Source organism: Apteryx mantelli, chromosome 5, assembly GCF_036417845.1.
Source record: "Apteryx mantelli isolate bAptMan1 chromosome 5, bAptMan1.hap1, whole genome shotgun sequence".
NCBI classification, from domain to species: Eukaryota; Metazoa; Chordata; class Aves; order Apterygiformes; family Apterygidae; genus Apteryx; species Apteryx mantelli.
This window is the reverse complement of record NC_089982.1, coordinates 81,507,605-81,524,068: the sequence shown is the minus strand read 5'-3', so window position 1 is coordinate 81,524,068 and position 16,464 is coordinate 81,507,605. Positions and strand designations below refer to the sequence as shown.

The 16,464-nt window shown below is 38.7% G+C and overlaps 1 protein-coding gene across 1 annotated transcript in view; it reads left to right on the top strand.

Annotated features, from left to right (window-relative positions):
- The window catches only part of EIF2AK3 (eukaryotic translation initiation factor 2 alpha kinase 3), a 45,960-nt gene that overhangs the window by 26,161 nt on the left and 3,335 nt on the right, over nucleotides 1-16,464 (top strand). The window contains exons 5-15 of the mRNA XM_067298374.1: nucleotides 1,229-1,463; nucleotides 1,726-1,888; nucleotides 3,631-3,768; nucleotides 4,316-4,438; nucleotides 5,035-5,255; nucleotides 5,586-5,698; nucleotides 6,751-6,873; nucleotides 8,130-8,279; nucleotides 9,156-9,930; nucleotides 14,424-14,591; nucleotides 15,152-15,253. Coding sequence (XP_067154475.1) covers nucleotides 1,229-1,463; nucleotides 1,726-1,888; nucleotides 3,631-3,768; nucleotides 4,316-4,438; nucleotides 5,035-5,255; nucleotides 5,586-5,698; nucleotides 6,751-6,873; nucleotides 8,130-8,279; nucleotides 9,156-9,930; nucleotides 14,424-14,591; nucleotides 15,152-15,253 — 2,311 coding nt within the window. The remainder of the gene's footprint in view (nucleotides 1-1,228; nucleotides 1,464-1,725; nucleotides 1,889-3,630; nucleotides 3,769-4,315; nucleotides 4,439-5,034; nucleotides 5,256-5,585; nucleotides 5,699-6,750; nucleotides 6,874-8,129; nucleotides 8,280-9,155; nucleotides 9,931-14,423; nucleotides 14,592-15,151; nucleotides 15,254-16,464) is intronic.

Here is a 16,464-nt window from a genome sequence, read left to right as displayed (position 1 = left end):
CATACATCCAATAATTGCCCAACAATTTAGCAAAGAACTAGTCTTTCCCTGTTCCCCCTGCTCCCTCTTCTGTTTGCAGCAGGATTTGACAGGTTGTGCAACTGTAGTCTGTCAGAGATAGCCTAATTATAACTTGAATAGATTAGCAGATCAGAAGTCTTAAAAGAGAAATCTTGGATTTTGTGGTTTGTTGGGAATGATACTGGCAGGGAAAGGTATGTCACAAAAACATAGCAATATGCATGCTCTTTCCTTCGTACATCTCGTTTTCAAAAATGTACTGTGACATCTTGTGTATCTGAATGCTCCTGTCTGTGGTCAGAAAGAGAGATGCTATCCTGTTCACACAGTAGTTCTGCTATGTGTTAATCCGGAGAAAGAACAGCTCTTAAACAACAAAATTCAACTGAAAATATAAAATATGCACAAATTTTATCATATGAGTTTAAATGTTTTAAGGGGGCAATCTATGGCTCTTCACTGGTGCCACAGTGTTTCTAGCAAACTTTGGGTACCCAAACATTATTTATGAAAGTATTTTTCAGTTTCTGCCTTCATTGGTTGGTTTACAAAAGTTAAGGAGCTTTTGGCCACATAAGACATCTCTGTGTTCCTCATACAGTCATGTTTTTTCAGAACGTGTTAACCTACGAGCAGTCCTGGTTTCATTGCAGTAGCTGTCAAAGAGATCCTGTATTAAGATACCTGTGGGATTAAAGCAAAAATAAAGAATAATTTCTCCCCCAGCTTGAAAATTTTGTTTCACATAAAATCTGCTTTATCAATAGAGAAATGTCATGTGTCATAGAGAAATGTCAGTGCTGCTTCCTAAACACTCTACACTTACAGCTTTTATCCGATGCATAATGTTTTTCTACCTAAACAGACCCAACTGTATTACTTTATTTTTAATTGCCCTCCCCATATACTAAACTTAACCTTTAATGCCATTGGACCTCCTTCACTAGCTGTTTTACTTTACCTTCTCAGCTCATGCATCATGTGCTACAAGTTTTCTAAGCTTGTTGTTTGGCTTGAGTCCTGGAAATAGCCTAGTTAGAGGATTAGCATCCCCTTTCCTGATACAATTGGCTTCATCTTACAATTTTACTGCAAAATATGGGTCAAATATACGTAATTCACTTTAAGAATATTTTGAATGGAAGGCTTGGGAGTTCCCATGTAATATGTAAGTTGTTTCTACAAAGTTTTTCTTCTTCTCTTTAAGGTGGAATTTCAGCGTCGGTCACTTTGAACTGCGCTATGTCCCAGATATTGAAACTAGAGCGGGATATATTGAGAGCAATTTTAAAGCAAATATGAACAAAGAAGAAACTAAAATAATTTCAGATGTGGAGGAGCAGGAAGCTGTGATGAAAGATACAGTGATAAAGGTCTCGGTAGCTGACTGGAAGGTTATGGCTTTTAATAAACGAGAAGGACATCTGGAATGGGAATACCAGGTACTGGAAAAGACAAAGTATTAAATGTTATGGAAGTAGAAGTTTTATGGCATTATAGAAAATTCTATTTATTTTGAATTTTCTTAGTAAAAAAAAAAAAAAGCAGCACATCTGCTTGTAACCTTTTTTTTTTACTGAAGTTTTATCTTTGAGCTGTTACATCTGTTACAAAAACTAAAACAAGGAATTTAAGCATGTCATTTAGCATTATTCTTGCATAACTTCTGTAACATTAATTTCCATTTACCTCTCTGTTCTTCAGTTTTGCACTCCAATTGCTTCTGCATGGCTAGTTAAAGATGGCAAGGTAATTCCAATCAGTCTGTTTGATGACACAAGTTACACCGCGAACAATGAAGTATTAGAAGATGAAGAGGATCTTGTGGAAGCTGCCAGAGGGGCCACAGAATCCAGTGTCTATTTGGGTGAGACGCCTATTGCAGCATTTTCTGCAGTGAGCATTCTCTGCTGAGGTTTCAGTAACACATATCCCAGAAGGGCACCTACTCTAGATTTAAAGATTTATAACAGGCAGAGCTGTGTTTTCATCCCTTCCAGCCTGCTCTGGTCATCTCTGCTGCTGTCATTCTAAGAGAGACTTCTGTGTATCCATCTTAGAAATTCTAACAAATATAGAAGGTACAGACAAATACAGAAGGTATAGCTTTGGCTCTGGCAGAATTAATTTGTCTGATTTTTTTGGACTAAAGTGGTAGTAAAAAGACTTTTTTCTTTCTTTTTCAAAAACAAAAGATAATAAAACCATAAATCTTCGACTCTGAAATGTTCACTGCTTTGTAGTTTCAATACTTTTGAGATGATTCCAAGTCTTGAAACTTTTGAAGATAGGTTTATACCTAACAAGGCAGTCTTATTGCTTGGTAAACAATAAGCAATATTTCCTTCCAGCCCACTGATTTGTCACATTCTTTTTTATCTTTGCACAGATTACAGTAACTTACCGTGAAGAAATTTCAGCTAAGGTTTTGTGCAACTGAGTCCAGCTGTCAAAATTTATTTAGTTTTATTTAATGTGGTTGTGACAATTTGAAATAGAGTGGCCCCAAGTCCTCCCTCCTCTCACGTGTCTCTCTGGGAGGTAAACGTGCTTTGGCTTTCTAAGGCATTTTTTGCCTTAGCCTTTTTCTCTTGAGTCTTTACGCTCATATTTTACACTCAGCTTTCCAGAAAGTGGTTAAACAGATGAATCTTGAAAGTAACACTATGAAGAAGCTGGCTTGTCGCAGCATTCCTGTTAATGACTGTTGAAGAGTAATCTGTACCAGCATTAACAAGTTTAAAGGCAGTCTTACCTATGCAAAGCCCAAGTTGCTTTATAACTCTTTAAAATTGCTGGCATTTTTCTGGAACTTTGATTCCACAACAGTTAAAACAAGCTATTCTGATCTCTTGCTTTTTTTAGAATGAAGGGAACATATTATTTGAATACATTCAGACCTAGTAATCAGAATACAGAGAAATATTTTCCAAAATGCTTGCTTCAAACTAGCACAAACTGCAAAGGTTATAATAATGAAAGCTTACAAACGTATGGATTTTGCTTTTCTTCGGCTAAGCAGTTTGAGTCACAAATACCAAAATTGCTCCTTGAACTTCTTGGGTAAGTAGGTGTAGAGCTGCATGGTGCCTCTTGAGTTGAGATGAGCTGTCTAACAACTTCTGGTCAAGCTGCTGCACTGATCACTGTGAAAAACAGAAAATGGAGGAGACAGGGATCCTTCTTTAACACTGTTTTACAATGAAGAGAAACTGGCGCTTAACTAATTTATGTTGGTTAATGCATGGTGATGATTTGACTTCCCTACTACAGTAATAAATATATTTTTCGCAGTGTTTATTAGATCTACCTGGAATTAAACATGAGATACTTTTTCCTTCTTTGGGTGGGTACTCTCTGAAATGCTGCTTAAGAGAAACCACCCTTTCCAGTGGGGTTCAGTGCCCAGCCTTTACTGTCCTGCAAGTAAGGCATTAAGTGTGGCTAGAAGACTTCTTGTTCCTTACAACAACAGTTGGTCGTGCAATAAATACAAGGTTAAAAAATGAATGCCTTGAAGCGCTAGGAATTTTTAACCGCATTCATAACTGGGCAATTTTATGCTGGTCTAAATCTTAACACAAATATGCTCTCTGGTTTATTACTTAGGTATGTACAGGGGCCAGCTGTATCTTCAGTCATCAGTCAGAATTTCTGAAAAATTCCCAACCAACCCAAAGGCTCTGGAATCCAGAAATGATAATGCAATTATTCCTCTTCCCAAAATCAAATGGAAACCTTTAATCCGTAAGTAACAATCCAGAGTTTTGTTTATTGTCTTAGCACTGAAAAGACAGGACATCTTTCAGACTTCCATTATGCATCAGACTAGTCTAATGTTTCCAGCTGTAAACTAGTTCAGGAACAATCTCTGTGCTTTATTATTTATTTATTTTTTTAATTAAATGTTTAATGTCTAAATGACTCGCTTTCTTTTACTATGAATTTGACAGTATTTTATTTAATGATGACATGCTCATCTTCTAAATCAAATCTTTCTCCAAAAAGGATGAAATGTTTGCAGTGATGTGAATATCAGTTAATGGACTTGTCCAAAAAAAGAGTATTTTGGCTGGGGGGGTGGGGGGATTTATTAAGTGATAGTTATCTTAAAATACCCTTTTTAATGTCTCTTTGCATGAATTTTGATTCATAGTTTGGTTCAACAATCTTACGTTTTCTGAAATTATGCAACTGGAATTCTCATAGAATTCGTACAAGAACAGAATGTGTGAAAGTGTGGAATTTTTATAACAGCTTAGCTCAGAAAATTAAGTTTCCTTTCTATGCTTAGATTCTCCTTCCAGGACTCCAGTGTTGGTGGGCTCTGATGAATTTGATAAGTGTCTCAGCAATGACAAGTATTCTCATGAAGAGTACAGTAACGGAGCACTTTCAGTTCTGCAGTATCCATACGGTAAGTGGAAGTCCTGAAGTCTGAAGTGTTTCAAATAACCATGTTTACCCATGTGTTATCTGTGAAATTCAATAAATGCCCATGTGTTTGATCTTAAAAATACATCCTTTTTAACACTTAATGAACCAGGAAATTATTGCCCAAACTAGGATTTCCAAATTGTGTTGTATGTACTATTAGTGCTACACAGACCACTTCGGACTGCCAGAAGTTGCCACTGCAGAAGTTTTGTATGTACTGCCGTTACCAGTAATAGCTGTACACAATGAAAAATGTTTGCTTTTTTTTTTTTCAGAATTTGCTAACATTGCTAGAGGCTCAGCCTTGCTGTATAAATTTTCTATATTGAAGACTTCCTGCACTGAAGTCTTTCAGTGGTCAGGCCTTCTGTGGCAGTAAACTTTGACTGGAGCCCTAGCTTGGCATAGAGTCCACGACTTTGAATAACTGAACTCGGCTATAGGTCATTTAAAATCATAGGACATGCAAACAAGAAGACGGTGTGTCTGTTGAGAAAACCTATTAATGAGAAGACAGAATTGCTTGGTAGTTACCCACAAGTAAATCTATCCCCGCTTTGTGTCTTTTATGCACAGATAACGGTTATTATTTACCTTACTACAAGAGAGAAAGAAATAAACGTAGCACCCAGATCACTGTCAGGTTTTTTGAGGATATGAACTACAAGAATATTCGCAAAAAAGATCCTGTTCTTCTGCTTCACTGGTGGAAAGAAATAGTTGGCACTATTATATTCTGCATTGTGGCCACAACTTTTATTGTACGCAAACTTTTCCATCCCCATCCGCACAGCAGAGTAAGTACTCTTTCTCAGTCCTAAACACAAAAAGTATTATTCTAGGCTTTCCTTTTGGTTTTCAGTGAGTAATGGTAATAAGTTAATAACTAATGAGATAGCATAATCAAAAGCCTAAATTTATTATTTAATCTATTTGTTAAGGCTGTCAGCTGCAGTGTACAAGTTGCTTAACTGCTTCAGCAAGCAAATAAATTGCTTCAACCATATCTGAAGTCTTTGGAAATATTTACACAGAAATGATTTAATGCTGTGTCCAAGGGTACAAATAGATCTCAGATATTAAGGACTTGGGTTTTTTTGTTCTTGTTTTGGTGTAACCCTTGTTAGCTGCGGAAGGAATCTGAAACACAGTGTCAGACTGATAGTAAATATGAGCCCACTTGTGGAGATGTTAAGGAGACCAGCTGGAGTGATGTCAAGAACTCCGGATACGTGTCAAGGTGAGCTCAAGTAACCACAATTCAACAAAACTCGTAAAAGGTTTTAGTCAGTGTGAGAACTAACGTTATCTGGAGAAAGGCGTTTGTACTCGCTGATTCTTACCTACCCTCGTTCTCAGGCTCCATAGGATAATTGTCAACTGCAACACAGAACCCTATTGCCGTGTTATCGGTGGGAGATTGCAATTATGATTAGTCTGAGCAATCACTGAGAGGCTACAGGATACCTGTGTTTGGGAATGTTGTTCTTGTATTTCTCACTGATATGTGAAATGGAAAATTGGCCCTTGGGGTCCTCAGTCAGTGTTTGCCCTTCTGGTTCTGTGTTTGCAGTTTAAGGAATTGGAGATGGAAGCATCTGATATTTTGTGAGCAAGCTGAGCAGAGTATATTTGAAACAAACCTTTGCTACTATTTTGAAGGAGATTGGTTAAGACAGAAGAGTTTATAGGCATATGTCACTGGTACTTTGGAGAAAATGTGACCGTGAGCTGTATCCTTGCAACTTGCTGAAGCTATGAACTGGAGAAATTAAAATGAGGAAGAATAAGAAGGATTATGAGATATAAAAACAGTGATGTTTCAAAAAAGACACTTTAGAAGAACTAGTAGCAAAAATACTTAAGGGGGGCAATTTTTTTAAAGGCAAATTGTGATTTAGATACTTGGCTGTCACCATCTAGTATGAGGATAGGAACTTAGGCTAAATACCTCTGATCTTGACAGTAAGCACACAACCTAATATTCTTAAAAGCTTCTTCAATTTATCATGTGCAACTGTAAGGAGTCTTTCTGGGAATGTGATAGACACCGCATAAACGCGTAATCAACAACTGTCCATTTCATAAACAACTAACCATCTGATTACATCAGTGGGTGAGCACAGGAAAAAGACAAGAGAAATGCTTGAAGTCATTCAGCATGTTTTGCCTGTAGAGAAATATTTCACCCTTAGAAAAATAAAATCACTTATGAGTATCCTTACTAATGCATTTTTCTTCACTATCCTCCCACCCTTCTTCTGTTCCTTTCTCACACCCCTCTTCCTCCAGATATCTGACAGATTTTGAACCAATTCAGTGCCTGGGCCGCGGAGGTTTTGGAGTTGTTTTTGAAGCCAAAAATAAAGTAGATGACTGCAACTATGCTATCAAAAGGATCCGTTTACCTAACAGGTAATGAATGAGTTTGAGATACAGAATAAGTAATGAGTTGTGGAATCCTATCCTACGCTGAACCATCTGTTCCTGAATTAATTTCCAGATATTATTACATTAGGATGAATAACATACTTTCTACTGGGGGGCTGACTGAGTTTTGGCATTGAGAATTTGGCATATGTAATCACAGCAGAAGGGTGACCTGCTTGGCTAAAATACTTACATAGCAGGACCCTTGAGAGGATGCTATGGCTACATGGGATCTCCTTTGATTGCCTAGATGAATAAAGCCTTTGATAACAGGACCAGTGATTTGTAGCACTGTTAATTTGCTTCTCTCCTTCCTCTCCTTACCTCTCCTACTCCACCCTTTCTTTCTTTTCTCCCTCCCTCTTCAGCTTTTCTGACTCCATTTGTCCATTTGTTTCATTTCTGGTCCCACAACCCTTACCTTTTCTTTCAGTCATAGGTGGTCAAGCCATGCTGCTGAATTACCCTACACAGAGCTTGCAGCACTTCCTTTTAGTGGGAGATGGGAGACACTGCTTCTGGAAATCTCGAGTTAGAACAGCAAAAGGCAGGCCAGTAGAGGGAGGGGGTAAAGCTATGAAATCTAGAATTACTATTTTTTAAATGTGTTAAATAAGCTTGATTATTTAAGATAAAGGTTTTGTTCAGAAAACTAAGGTAGCCTGAATTTTTCTTTTCCAAGCCTATAACATTAAAATCCATTAAATAAAACTGTTTTGACTTCATTTGATCCAGTTATGGTCTCATGAAGAGAGAGATTCTTGTAAGATATCAGGCTACCTGTTTTCCTATCTGTAGAATGGAGATAGTCTTTATGCAGTCTCCTAAAGTTCTGCCAATTAAAGAAGATACTAAGGTATAATGGTCTGTCTTCTTTTGTGTCAGTGTCTTCTACATCCCTGTAGAATATTGCCATTTAGCGGACCTTTTTCCTATCCTTGTAAACAGCTGAGAGCAAGATGAAGTTTTTCTTCTAAGTTTTGCTGCCCGTAATTATTTGAAAAGAGATGAATAAATAATTAGCCATTATGAGCATATACTGCTCCCCCACACTTCTAACCTGAAGGAGTTATTCTGGGGAATTTAAGGCAGATCTGGCTCTTGGTGTGAAGAGCAATACTACTAGCCTGGTTTATACTGGGCTAGCTTTGGTTAAATTCCTTTGCAGAAGTTTCTGTGCTGTGTTGTTGCTTTATGTGACCTTGTCTTTTTATTTTCCTCCTCCTCACCCAAAACCCTAGGGAGCTGGCTCGTGAAAAGGTGATGCGGGAAGTTAAGGCATTAGCTAAACTTGAACACCCAGGTATTGTTCGGTATTTCAATGCATGGCTGGAAGCTCCACCTGAGAGATGGCAGGAAAAGATGGATGAACAGTGGTTAAAAGATGAAAGGTAACAACTCATTTATGACAAGATGAAATATTTTTAATAATTGAATGTGAAGTTACTCATCAACAGAACGAGAGAACTGGTAGACTATCCAGGAAGGTGGAGAGACCAGTCAGGAAAGAGAGAATTGATTATTAAGGACCTGTTAAGGTCTTCATTTAACTTTTCTGTTTGAATCTTTGTGTGGGTAGAAGATTGGGGCATTGTTTGTTGCTGAGATTTGGTATTTCTGTCGTCTTTGTTCCTTGTTACTGCTGTCCTCCTCCTGTTTGTTGTCTTGGTTTAGGTTGGTGATTTATAAAGCTTGGAAAATGGAAAACTGGGTAAAGGAGAAGATTAAGAGGGTGTTAAAAGTAAGGAAAAAGTGAATATATGTTAGCAGCAGTTAAAGGTGTCAAGGAAGGAATGAAGCCTAATTTGAGACTATTTAGTGGTCTCATAATAACATCTTAAAATGCCTAAGAATTTTTAGAATACATTGACCTTTATATTTCAGGCACCAAATTAACATTTCACAGCTCTAACTTTTCCAACACTACAATAAATGTTCTAAAGAAGTGAATTTTTTTGAGCTGAAGATAAGCCTGATTGCACATAGGGAGGCAGGCAGTAGAGCTTGCTAAATTTTCCTTTATCATTCATGAGATACTTAGCACAACACATTTATCTCAATGAGAAAACATAATCCTCACTCAGAAAAATGGATGCCGAATCCTGGTTATTAGTGATTCTCACACTCAAGAGTTATTTGCTATTGTGATAGGATACTTTCTGTTCTCAAAGGAAGCAGCTGTTAAAACCTAGTCTTCTGAAAACTCATTTATGATGGGATGAAGTTCTGCAGTATTGATTTCTGCTTTTTTTCTTTTCTTTTTTTAGCACTGATTGGCCACTCAGTTCTCCCAGTCCAATGGACGTTCCATCATTTAAGATTAGAACAGAGCCATTCTCTACAAAAGAACACATTGAAGTTATTGCCACTTCCTCAGAGAGGGTAAGGTCTTTCTCCGTGGGGATACCCTGTGGCCAGTCTGATTCATCAGGAAGCCAATTTTCTCCTCTGGAATTTTCTGCCACGGACAACAGGGACTTGCACCAGTCAGAAGACCCAATATTAAACCTTCAGAACAGTGTTCTTACGGGCTGTGAAGTGGAAGACAGTACTATCAACAATACCAAGTTGGGTCACTCCTTTGAAATTTGCCCTCCAGCTATTCCTGTTGTACACCTGAGGGAAGGGACCTCTTCTTCAATTGTGTTTGAGGATTCTGGGTGCGGAAATGCTTCCAGTAAGGAAGATAAAATTGATGTTTCACATGATGAAAGTGTTTCTGAGGATCAGCCAACAAGTACGAAAGAGTCAGATAACAGGAAATCTGCTTCAGGAAGCCCTCTCTCAATTTCTCCACCAAGGCCAACAAGCTTAAGCCTGGACCTTTCTAAAAATACTGCAGAAAAAGTCAAACCCACCTCTCCAAAAGTGTATCTTTACATCCAGATGCAACTCTGCAGGAAAGAGAACCTTAAAGACTGGATGAGCAGAAGATGTATGATAGAGGAGAGGGAAAGGACAGAGTGTCTGCAGATATTTCTGCAGATAGCTGAAGCGGTTGACTTTCTGCATGGCAAAGGATTAATGCACAGGGATCTCAAGGTTTGTATTGATCGCGTATTGTAGGAAATGTTCTTCTCTCTCTTGGCATGATCACCACTGAATGCCTGAACTTTCCAAATTCTAGTTGTAACTGTAATCATTAGCTGTGTCCTTTTGACAAATATTTTCTGGTTTGCTGCTGTGAGATTATCTTTGGAGCTATGGTAACTTGAATTATCTGTACCCAAACTGTCACACACAAGTCTCCGGTGCTGTAAAGTTCCTGAAGCGTGTGGACTGATTCAAATGGCAGCAGAGAGTAGCTGGCCCTCTACTGCGTTACTAACTTGAGTGTCAGCAATTGCACATTTGACTGTCCCTCAGCTCAATTTTAGGTTCTGCTTTAAACTGACAGATCATGAGTATGTGGTTACAGGTAACTTTTTATATATATATATATATATATATATATATATATATATATATATATATATATATATATTTGGGGGTAGTACAGCATTGGAGACAAACCCTGCTAAGATAGATGACAGTATCAGTTACCTCAGGATGGGTGTTACAAAAGCTAACTTAATGTTTTTACAATAATTTGGAAATGCAGTGCTCCAGGAAATAAACATTAATCATTTATTATTACAATTAAAGTCTTTCTGCAGCAAGACTACTTGTACCTGGCACAGATCCTCTGCATTTGTTATGGCATTTTTAATTCTGGTTTATACTTTTACAGATTTGTTCATTGCTGAGCTGTATGGCAAAGAAAGCTTCTAGCATGAAACCTCTTCTGCTGTTTGGTGTGAACCAGATAATTCTGTTATTTTTCTCCTTCTTCTTTCTACAGTAATACTGCGTAAGAGCAGCAGTGTTAGTCATGCTTACAGAAGTTAAAAGTAAAGTATTAGTACTCTAGGATTGAAACGTAAACTGTTCCACAGCTGAATTCCTGAGTCAGTGCCGACTATCATAATGCAGCTGCTCTGAAGGATGCATAATCTTTGTAATGTGTGATAACATGCAGCGTGTTAAGACTGGTAATGAGTGCTGTACAGCATGGGAAAGTTGTTTGTTTTTTAGCTCTGGCATTTGAGATAACTGAAATAGGAGTAACTAACTTACTGGTTTTGTACCTTTTGTACCTCTTGCGCTTGCTTCCGATCCTATTGTAGTGCCTAATCTTGCTGAAACTTAGCACGGGAAGTGTCATTGTTGCCAAGTATCAAAATTTAGATAGAGTCACGATTAAGTTAGTCTTATGATAACAATCTCTGAGAATTGGAGTCCTTTACTTTTACCAAACGGTGGAGAGGCAGTTCCTGTTTCTGTTTGCTTTTTTGGGGAGGCATTAATACCTACCTCAGTGGAGTAAATACTGAAATGATAACAACTGTTGTTGGAGCTCCTCAGATGGTAATCATTTGGTATCAGTAGAAACAAAAGATAAAAATACCATCTCAGACATGTCTGTTAAAAGGGAAATGAGTTTGAGTTCAATAACACTAAAAGAATATGCCAAAGTTAGAAAAACTTATGACATATCCAAGTACTTTTTTTCTCATCAGCATTAAGCATTTATTTTGAACCAGCTCTCTGAATATTTTTAGTGCTTGAGAAACCTACCAGACAAGTAATTTAATCCATATATTAATATGTTGCTAGACATGTTAATTAATGACATTTCTTAACAATGCAGTCACTTGTAACTCTCTGCAGAGTCTTCGCTGGGATCACTGTTCGGCAAAGCTTTGTAGATCTTGGCTTAAAGCTATGTTGGTGTCAATCAGCAGTTATGTAGAGTTTTGTTGGAACATCTTAAAAGTTCAGTGTTGGCAGGAAGATGAACAAGAGGTTTTTTTGTTTACTTGGTATAAACGACTTGGAAAGGATCTCCCTGAATGAACAACTTCCAGCCTTCAGAAAACTTCCTGTGCATGTATAGACATTATTCTTGGATCCTGGAGGTTTATTTGTCTATTATTTGTTAATTTGGTCAAAATAACAGCTAGTGGATTTAATTTTTTCTGTTTTCAGAAGCTCCTTGGAAAAGATCTCATCTAATTTTGTGTGTCAGCACTAATAAGCGAGTGATCTGCAAATCTGGTTTTCCTCTGCTAACAGCTAGCTAGCTCTGCTGTAGCACTTCTTGTTCCCATTGGCACTAGTGAGAACTGGTTGGACCTATTTGAAAATAGATTTGCATGTGTACATATTGAGAGGTTCAAAGATCTTTTAAAACAGATTATTAAATTAACAGTGCACATTGAGATATATTCATTAGGCTCACACTAATCAGAGAGACCTTAATGACAGGGTGGTAGGAATTTAGGCAAGCAGGTAAGCAAGTGAATAGGTCGCACTTCTAATTCTTTGAAGGAGAGCGAAACAATTATGTCTATCAAGTGGATTGGCTGTTATTCCCAGGATAAGCTGTCAGCCGTGCTTTGACAGCTCAAAAGAAATGATGGGTCCTATCAAATGAGATATCAAAGGATCAAAAAACCAGTCTTAGTTACGTTTTGCAGCATTAATTGAATTGAACAGTCATCTTCCAGATGTGTGATTACATCCTTCATTTATGTGAAAAACTGGGAATTTTTACTCTGATTGAAGAATCTGAAATTTCTTTGTGCACAAGGCAAGATAACTAAACTAGAAATTGGTTGTATTCTTCTGATTTAAATCACAATTGCGTGCATCTACCTTAGTCTTACTATTTCAGAGTGTGTTCTTGCTGGCTGTTTTTTGCTGGGGGTTTGCAAGAGTGGGGAGCTCCACTCTCCTTAATCTGTCAACACTATAGGCTGGGCTAGGCCGGTCAGAGACAATCTCTGTTCTGTTTTCAGCCAGACAAGTAAGTGAAATAAAACTTTCTGTTAAGGTCTGGACGAGTTTGTTTTCTCTGCGAAGCAAGATGCATCTTCTCGATTTGTGTTTGCTGGAGGAGGAGGGGAACGAAGATGAAGGCTGTAGCCTCTAAATCCCTCATGGAGAAGTTTGTGTCTTGAGTATTAACAATTCTGCATTAAAAGATTTTGATAAATGCTCCAGGAAGAGTGTGCATGCCGTCGGAGGGTGGGTGCCATATAAATGCTTCAGAGATAACCTGAAGCTGCTGTGGGTTTACAGGGTAGCAGCTTTTGTGCGCTAGATGAGCTGTGACTCCAAATGCTATGACATTCATTACAGGAAAATATTGTAGGAGATAAGAGCTGGTGCAGAAGGCCTGTGCTTTAGAGACAGGATGTGGGTGCTGAGAGCCAGCGAGTTGTATCTCACTGTTTCTACAGTGCTTATCTCAGAGCTGTCTGGGCATTTTACTTGCTTAAAGAACAAGCCTTTTTTCTGTCTTGTTTCTCACACAGAGCAGGTTTGTCTTTAACCGGGAAAATTGGATGGACTTTGGAAGAGGTCAGCCTTGTAGTCCTTTAATCTTGTGCAGAAATATTGCCCTGTATCCGCCTTCTCCTGTTGCAGGGTTTATGTCAACAAAGCATGTATCATGTTCTCCCAGCCTTGAATGTCCAGGAGCTCGAGAGGAGTTCGCTTGCCCCACACTGGCTGCGTCTTTTCTGCACCTCTGCCCTTTCCCCGCACGTAATCCTGCTGCTCCTCTCCTGCGGGAGCAGTCTGTCCTTCCCCCAGAACTGTGCCTGCATCTTTATTTGTAACAGAAGCGGAGCAGTCATGGTTCAGAGAAATAATCATTCCTTTTCGCACGTGGTATTCTGTCAGCCAGCATGCAACACGCACGTCTCCGTGAGAAGCGAATGGATGCCCACCACGAGCAAGGGGGCACCCCTGAACACTTCTTTATGAGCTTCCTTCAGCTTCAGTCTCCGTTATCAACAGTTTAAAGTGAAGACGGTGGTAGCTGGCAAGCAAGCTACAGCAGAGTTAAGCTAAAGCAGAGTTAAGCCAGAGCGTCACTGCTGCTGCTCTTGTGAATTGCAAAATTAACAAACTTTTATTTCTGTTGGGTAGCCAGTTGCTCCCACAGTTAAACTTAAGCAGTGCTTTGTACTTTTGTATCAAAAAGCAGACCTTGTTCCCAGACTTCCAGTATAGCTATAGTTTAACATTAAGATGATGGGCTTTGTGCCAGTTAAAAATTTTGTGGATGCTTTTAGTGCTCAGAGATCAGCATAAAGGACTAAGAGTCAGAACTCCGCATCGGATGTGAATTTGTCATATGTCTGATGGAGAGTTGGGTAACTTCTCTGTGCTGCTATTTCCCACAGCTGTTTACTTTTGCATATGTTCCTTAGCAGACTTCTGTAGTGTTAGTAAACCTCTTCTGGAAGGCAAGAGAATGGGCAGTCTGGGATTCAAGAAGGGAGACTACTTAATGCGGAATAATTCTCTTTTCCTGAATAGCAGGGGTTCTTAGCCCGTCCTGCTAATCTGATCTTTAATTAGCAATTTTTAGCCTTGACAGCATGGCTTATCTGAATTAGAACAAAGTGCTGTATCTACTGAGACACAGAGACTTGTTTGTCACATACAGTGTTTTTTTTCTTTCCACCTGATTGTTTTTTCAGCCTTCCAATATATTTTTCACAATGGATGACATAGTAAAGGTTGGGGATTTTGGACTGGTAACTGCTATGGACCAAGACGAGGAGGAGGAATCAGTACTTACGCCGATGCCAGCTTATGCCAGACACACAGGACAAGTCGGGACAAAACTCTACATGAGCCCCGAGCAGGTTAGTGTTCTCTGTTCTAGCAGGGCACAGAAGACATGTGAATTCCCAAGAGCTCAAACATCAGGCACTCCTTCTACATAGTAACTTGTTGCAATCAGGTTACTTAAATTCTTTTATTGTAACCATCAAGGTAAAGTTTTGACCTAAATTGAATTCCAGAATTAATATATATATTTATCAAAGCAAAAGGTGTTTGGCTAATGATTTCTACTTAGATGCATTAATTAATTAATCTTGCTATAAGGTTATTTTTCTCATAACATTAAGAATGAATTCAAGTTAAATAAGAAAGGATGCACTGTGGTACAAGAGATTTAAGCTGAAGCATTTTACCTTGCAGTTGGACCTGCAGAGGGGAGCTGATGATCAGGAACTTAACTGGTTCGTGCTCCCTTGGGGAAGTTTGTGCCCAGAGGCTGATAGAGCACCTGCCCTGTAGTTTTCAGCTCTGCACAGAACTAATCACTTCCGTGGGCTGACCGAATGGGGTTTGATTACATTGTGTGCCATTCCTTATAGTAAGGAGTTTGATTGACCTAACCCTAATTTTGGCTTTTCAGATCTATGGGAACACCTATTCGCACAAAGTGGATATCTTTTCTTTGGGACTGATTCTCTTTGAGCTGCTTTACCCTTTCAGCACGCAGATGGAGAGGGTCAGGGTAGGTATGGTACTGCACCAAGGATTATCTGCAGTTTGATCATTTGCTTAAAATACCTATTCGCTTGGTAGAGCATTTGCAAGAGGTTCTTCTTGGCTTTAGTTTTGAAATTAGAAGCACAGCTTCTTTATCAGCTTTGCACAGACCTCCTGAATCACGGGAATGAATTGCAGTCTTGCTAATGTGTGCAATCGAATTGAGACCCTAACTTCTTTACAAATTTCCTCTGTTGTCAAGCCAAGTAAGAGAAACTATTGAAATACGATATCCAAGATCTCAAGCAACAAATACACTTATGACTTCAAGCCTATCAGTTTGTTTTTCATTCAAGAGTTGGACCCATGCTGCGCATTTTTGCCATTCCTTCCTCCTTTTGCATCTCCAGTGCTTTGTCACTCAGAACACTTAGTGGAAGTTGCTGTTGCTTTTCCTGTAGTGAGTCTTGGCTGTGAGTCTTGCTCATCCTAAAGTACCATCTTTCCAGTAACAAAATGACCTCTCATTGCATCAGCTGTGAATTTGGGAGGTTTGATGGTGCATTATTATTCTTCCCTGCTATTAAAATACATGTGAGATCCATCTTTCCCATCAGGAACAAGTTCATACAGAAGAACAAGGGCTACAGCCAATTTTTCTTCTTGTACATCGTGATCAGTGACCTATGCATGAAAGAAGAGAGAATTGTTGTAACTTGTATTTGTCGCTAAGATATGTTTGGTGCGTTTAAATTCTCATGTGAGGACAGATTGTTTTTAGCAGAGATGTAAAAGCAGCTTGAACAAAACCATGAAATCAGCCTGACAAAGTGCTTCACCTCTGCTAGTGTTGCATTCTGCTGCTGAAAACCTTTTAGCTTTTTATGACACAAAGGAGCATATTCTGGAGAAGGATTGACAGTTGCTTAACTTGAACCCCTTGTGTTGAAGCCAGTTTAAATTTCTCTGAATAAAAATAATTTTACTGGGACGCATACCCCATGAAGAGCTTTCCTTGATCATCAAGATGTTATGCAGCAGTGACTACAGGAGCTTTGCCCTTCCAATTTCTGTCCTAAATATAGAAGCAAAGCAAGAAATCAGGAAAATGAATCCTAAATCGTGTTTAGCTCAAACTCCCAAGAATTTTTCTTTCATAAGGAAGAAAAATGCTCCGCCTGACCAGGTAGCCCAGCAAATCCTAGGAGTCTGTGACGAGGAGCGGAAAAATTCCCA